This window comes from Physeter macrocephalus, chromosome 13 (assembly GCF_002837175.3).
Source record: "Physeter macrocephalus isolate SW-GA chromosome 13, ASM283717v5, whole genome shotgun sequence".
NCBI classification, from domain to species: domain Eukaryota; kingdom Metazoa; phylum Chordata; class Mammalia; order Artiodactyla; family Physeteridae; genus Physeter; species Physeter macrocephalus.
In genome coordinates, this window is record NC_041226.1 from 86,952,934 (window position 1) to 86,959,230 (window position 6,297).

General features: G+C 53.9%; 1 protein-coding gene across 2 annotated transcripts in view; it reads right to left on the minus strand.

The window, feature by feature from the left end:
- Positions 1 to 1,528: 1,528 nt before the first annotated feature.
- FUBP3 (far upstream element binding protein 3) overlaps positions 1,529 to 6,297 on the minus strand; it is a 49,677-nt gene continuing 44,908 nt past the window's right edge. For both annotated transcript variants that reach the window (XM_028497301.2, XM_007103740.4), the window contains exons 17-19: positions 5,338 to 5,409; positions 3,933 to 4,060; positions 1,529 to 2,881 (exon numbers count right to left, since the gene is read on the minus strand). In XM_028497301.2, coding sequence (XP_028353102.1) covers positions 2,873 to 2,881; positions 3,933 to 4,060; positions 5,338 to 5,409 — 209 coding nt within the window. In that variant the 3' untranslated portion in view covers positions 1,529 to 2,872. The remainder of the gene's footprint in view (positions 2,882 to 3,932; positions 4,061 to 5,337; positions 5,410 to 6,297) is intronic.

Consider the following 6,297-nt stretch of genomic DNA (forward strand, 5'->3'; position numbering starts at 1 on the left):
GGAGAGGGACAGAGAGGGGAGAGAGAGAGAGAGAGAGAGAGAGAGAGAGAGAGAGAGAGAGAGAGAGAGAGAGAGAGGGAGAGAGGGAGAGAGGGAGAGAGAGAGGGAGAGGGAGAGGGAGAGATTTCCATAATTTATAGTATGGGCATTTCACTGGGGACAAGCGCTAATCTGTACTCACCGATACATTTAAGAAAATGCATCCTCCTGCAAGCCTGCACCATTTATGACTCTTGGCACAAACCGCAATGCTCAGTCTTCAATTAAGGGACACCTTAGGGTTCATTATCACACAATCGCTCCCTGTGAACAATGCCAAATGCTGTTTTGGCACAGAGCTTGGAAGATGAATTAGAAGGAAGCCTTCTCTGTAATGCCCTCTCCCCAATTCCCTTTCCCGTCATCAGCGTTTATGCCCTCCTCTGGCTCGACCCCTCCTTCCTTCCAAGTGGCTTTTACTATTCAATTTCTCAACGTCAAACTCGATTCTCTAGAGGTGTAGTTAAAGATGCCACATCTCCTTTTTGTCTTCCGGCTCTCAACAGGCCTCAGAATGGCTGCAGATGGGCTGCTCTCCATACCCCTTTTTGGCCTAAAGGAGCCACAGATGCTTTTTTTCCCCTCCTCTTAGAGCCTGGGGTAGAGAAAAGAAAAGGGACCAGAACTGGAAACACACACACGAGAACGAGCCATAAGGAGGGTTCTAACAGGATCCTCCTAGCAGCACTGTGTCTGAATGAAGAGATGCCTCCGTGTACAGCAAGCGGCAGAGGCAGGGCACGTTCACAGCCAAGGGGAGAGCTGTGCTCAAAGCCGGTTGCTTCCATCCACGGGCAAGGAAGCAGGAAAAAAAGGAGTCGAAGGCCGATCTCCTTTCCTCCTCAATAACCCTGCAGTCCAGGGCCCACACTGTCCCCGTGTGTCCTGAAACCACAGGACCCTCCATGGTGGTTTCAACCTATGGGTAAGGACACCCCCTTTTTGTTTCCTTAACGAAAACAGTGCAACAAAATGAGCGCAGTCGCCGGCACTTTCCAGCTCTCTCAGCAGCTCAGGGTCCCACAGCCGGTCCAGGGCTGAGAGTAAAGAGCACCCACCCAGGGAGGGAGCAGGCCGCGGGCCAGCCGGTCCCCACTTCCCAGGCGCGCGCGGGGGGAGGTGTGTGGAAGGGAGGGCGCGAGCCGCGCTGACCCCCTCCAATGCATCCTCCAGCTCCACTTGGGATGGCAGCACCTCTGCGCAAGGGACCTCGTGGTTGGCTTCTCGGTGTCACACCCACATCAAGAGATGAGCAGATGTGACAGGTAAGAGGGGCTGAGGTAACCGAGGCTCTCAAGTTAAACTGTTAAGATTATACAAAGCCATGAAGATAAAATTAGCTTAACGAAGTAGCTACAAACGTAGGCTGTGCACCGGCGAGGTCGGGCTGACACAGCGTCAGACGATCGGCCAAGAGCGGCCAGAATCCTCGCCTTTATCTCCGGGGGCAGCAGGAGGAACAAGCAAACAGAGCAAACAGACTAAAAACACTTTGCCCACAAGATGTCTTGTGGGAATTTTATTATGTAGAGTGTAAAATGAATTGTCAGTCCAATAAAAAGAACACTTCTTTAAAAAAACAACATGCATAACATTTTCCAATTGCCTTTTTTAATAGTTAGACATTTCAAGCATTATACGGAAAATAAGGAGAAAAACCCCAGACGCTGTAACTTCAGTATATCTCAAACGGAATGTCCCCCAGGTCAATTGAAAAACGCAAGAAAAAATAGCTTCAATTCCGTTTTTCTTTCCTTTAAAAATACATGTTATCTGTACAAGATACACTACAGTAAACACTGGAAATCATATTATCCCTTTTATTAAATCAAAATTATTTAATTCATATTGTGGTTAATGCTAGATTTATTTATTCATCTAGTTAATCTGACAAATATTAAGAAAATATTTAAAAGAAAAAAGCAAAAAACACCTTGGAATTAAAAAATAGTTACTACATTTTTATGCGGTTTAATGTTCCACAGTGTTTGTTAAAAGTTATATTGAATTTATTTTTAATATTAAAAATAACAGTATTTATATTTCTGAGAGAACAGAGAAAGGTTTTTTTGTTTTGTTTTTAAAACAAGCTTGGAGGTCTTAGATACACAAGTGCAATCGGTAGGTAATGGAGACATGAAAAAACGTCTGCTAAACACACAAACACATTTTTATATTATCACCCCTTTAGAACTCTAGAAATTATACAAACCCTATAAAATGCCCCCTCCCGATCCCTGTTGGACAGCAATACAATTATCTGTCTCAATTCAGAATTCACATAATTAATTACAATACATAATAGTTCAGTTTTTAAAAAAATGCAATAAAACCAGACAGCCAAGATACAAGAAATTAGAAGTAAAACATTTAATGGATTTACACATTTAAGAATATTTAAATACTGTTTAAAATTTTTTTTTAAAGAATTTGTTACAAGCCACCTAAGACTTCCAAGCCACTTTCTGTTGCAACAGAAAAAACTGTAAATAAAAAGACATGCAAACAAAACAAAACGAAAACACACCATGTTGAAATGTCACTGCTCCGTGGCACGTTCTGGTGCCCGAATTTCAGGTATTGCTCCAAAAAGAATCCCAGAGCTTACACATTTGAAGTCACAAACAAAAATAACAAAACAAAAATTATCAGCAATTTTTAGTAACTGATTTTCCCCATTTTTAGAAAAATTCTGTTAATCTAAATATAGTGTTTCACAGAACAAAACAAAGGTTCTTCATCAAAAGGTTTGCACATCTAAAAACCTCTGTTACAAATAGGTTTTGCTCACAATGGTTTGGGGGTGGGGGGGAGGGAGCTGCAGGCCACTGTCCTACTGTTCCTGTGGAAGGAAGGGGGAGAACAGTTAGTCTGACGGTGAGTTCTCAAGTGCTGGCCCGGGGTCGGGGGCTCTGTCTGCAGGGAGGTGACAGGAACTGACACACACGCGGGCACGCGCCATCCTTCCGGGCCTTGTCATGGGATCTGGCCCAGACAAAGCCTCTCTACAGGAGGCCCCGGGGCGCCTCCTTCCACAGGGGATGCTGGGTGGGGAGAGGGGAGTGAGCGAGTGATGCTGCTTCTGTCACCTACCACCCTGACACCTGTTCCCACCAGGCCCAGGCCCAGAGGGCCACTTTGGCAGTGAGATGAACGACTGGCCTTGGGTCTAGGGCCTGTGGTAACTGACACACTGTCCACAGGGACCTGACTGGCATCGGGTCGCCTGAAAAATGCACCTGAGATGTGACCTGTGCGAGTAGCTGGTCCTCTTCCCTGCATTTGTAAGAAAATCATTCGGGCCGCTGATTACAGAGCCCTCCAGGCGTCCAGGCAGCGCCCGGCCTTCAGAGGGTGTGGGCGAGCCCTCCTCCTGCGGCTGCCCCTCACTGCTGACTGGGGACAAGCGTGACAGCCTGGCCACAGCACCCTTGGCAAGAACAGGCGTGGGGGGTGACGCAATGCTAGTCGTACGCCCTGGTCACAGTGCCACGCTGGCCCAGGGTCAGCTAAGTCTGGCACGCTCCTTTACAGTTGGGGGACCTTTACAGTTGGGGGACCTGGGGTCCAGAGGAAGAAGCGGAGTGCCACTCAGCACTGTGCTCTGGGTCTGGATTTGAGGGAAGATCAGGCTCGCCCTGGTAGGGGCTGCCCAAACGATTCTTCCACTTGGCTCAAACTTGTCCTGTCGGGGGCGAGGAGGGGGCCGGGGAGGCTGCCGCGGGGCACTCTGCAGACGGCGGCCGTGCTGAGCAGTGCTGGGGCCCAAGCGGTTCCTCCACAGCCCAGGGGCCCCGTGCTCTGACCCCGGGGTCAGGCACACACAGAAGGCTTGGGAGGGGGGTCAGGGTTGGTCTGGGAAGTCTCGGCAGTGCCGGCGATCGGCTACAGACCTGGCTGTGGGCCTGAGCCTGCCCTAACGTCTGCCCGTAGAATGCGACCTGCTGTCTGTAATACTCCGCCCAGGCCATCGTGTAGTCCGGCGGGGAGCTGGCCTGAGGAGCGGCGCTGGCAGCGTGACCTGACGGACAAAGCAAAGCGCGCGTTACTGGGAGCAGGGACGCGCTTGCGGGAGGCAGGGACGCCGGCAGCCGGAGGGAGCCCCTCCCAAAGCCTCGGGGGCACCCGGAACCAGCGCCCCACGCCCACGCTCTCCCGCCAGGCCCCTGGCGAGCTGCGCCAGGACTGGCGTGCCCGAGCACTGCTGCGGAAAGCGCGGCATCAGCCTCTCCCCGCCCGGTCCCCGCCCCACTCCTACAAGACCTTCCCGCCTGCCTTCTCTCTCCAGAACCACACTCTCTGCATCTGTCTGCCTGTCCTGCCAGCTCCCCGTCAGTGCGCCCCAGGCCAGAGGGGGAGGAGGGAGGGCCAGAAGGCGGGTGCCCGGGCACGGGGGTGTGTGCGCCTGCGCAGGGCACCCCGGCCCACGCGTGCCTGGGAATCTGGATCGGGGGCTCTGGGAAGACTTTCACCAGGTGCTCCAGGTGACGGTGACCTCCCTGACCCCCACCCTGGCCCCCAGAAGGGTACTGACCTGGTAATGATCCCAAACACAGGGTGAACATTTCCTTGACGGCCTATGACCTGAGCTCTTCCAACTAGCAAGTAACACCCTTCGGACTCAAGATACGTGAGACACCTCCTTCCAACAATACCCGAACATTCTGGTTCAGCAGTTTTGGGATTCACACCAGAGACCTTAGTACTAATTTTAAACGATTCACTTAGGGTATTTTTTTTGGTTTTTGTTTGTTGTTATTAGGTTTCCTCCTCCTCTTTTTAAAAAGACTGGTTTAGTTAAGAAAACCGGCACAGTTAAGAAAAGAGCTTACTCTGGAAGAAAAACAACTCCGCACCCGCTCCACCCTCGGACTCGCTGCTGAGTCTCGCGGGCCCCGCCTCTTCGCCTGTCCTGAAACAGCCCAAAGAGCCGGGCCAGCGGCAGGACCGCAAGGCAGTCAGGAAACAGCTCCCCGCTGGGCTGGGCTGAGCCCTAACCAAGCGGTTCTCAAGGGGACGGCCACGGCCAGGACTGTCCCTGAGGGTAGGTGCCACGCCCTTCCGGGCCCTCTGGAGTCCAGAAGAGAAGCGCGAGGAGCGCAGGACGGCAAAGGACGACCGCGCATCTCCCGACAGGCACACGTGGGGAGAGGGCGGCAAAGGTAGACGCGGAGATCCGACTCACACAGGGAAAGCGGCAAGGAAAAAAAGGGGTCAGGGAACCACGGACTCTCAAGTCTACGGTCTTGGGGGCTCTGTGCCTGGGGAGCTGCTTGTTAAGACGGCCAACGCACTCACTCTGTTTTTTGTAATAGTCTTCCCAGGCCTTGCTGTAGTCGGGCTGGCTGCTCTGCGGCTGGCTCTGCTGGCCTGGGCGAAGAACACAAAAGCAGTCAGGCCTTCGGGCTCCCGGGGCCTCGGCCCCCAGCCCGCAAGCTCCAGGCCCTGCTCTCTGCACTCACTCCCTTGCCCCTGGGGCCCGCGGGGGGGGCGGGGCGGGGAGAGGAGCCAGGCCGACCCCCAAGAGGGCCTCCACCCAGGCCGGCGAGGCTGGGGCTGGCACACAGCTGCCCCGCAAGGGCGACCAGCAGGCAGGGCCTCAACTCCCTTCAGTGGGGGACTCTGGGCTGCCACGAGCAGAGCCCCCGGGGCCAGAGTGCTGTCTGCGGCTCCCTGGATTGGCCTGCAAAGCGACAAGGAATCCAAATGGCCAAATGGCGCTGACCACTCCCTTTCCCTGGTCCTCCTGTTCAAGGACTGATGGCTTTGCCTTTGCACGAGGAGAACTACAGGGGACACACAGGGAAGTGTCCAGAGACTGCGCTCAAGGTGATGACAGAAGACGGCGTACACACCTGACCCCCAGCCTCGCGCCTGTCCGGGGTGAAGGCGAGGATGTGTTGGGGGTCGTCCCCACCCTCCTCTCCACATCACTGGGGGCAGAAAGGCTGAGCTGGGGGGAGCAGAGCAGCAGCCTGCCCAGGGGCACGGGGGGCGGGTAGTGTTTAAAAGACTTGACCACAGCTGGAAGTCGGGACCCTCCTTCTGCCGAGGGCCAGCCCCCCCCCAACGTGCTTTCTTCGGTTAGAATCACAGCCTGCAGCAGGCAGGAAGGACGTGCTCAAAAACACATTTCATGGCACAACGCTTTCCCCAAGAGTTAATTTCCTCAAGGCTGAGGAGGGGCGCAGGCGCGAGACAGTCGGTGTGTTTGGGGGGGGGGGGGGCCCTCCTCCCCGCACTGCGGCAGGACGGGGC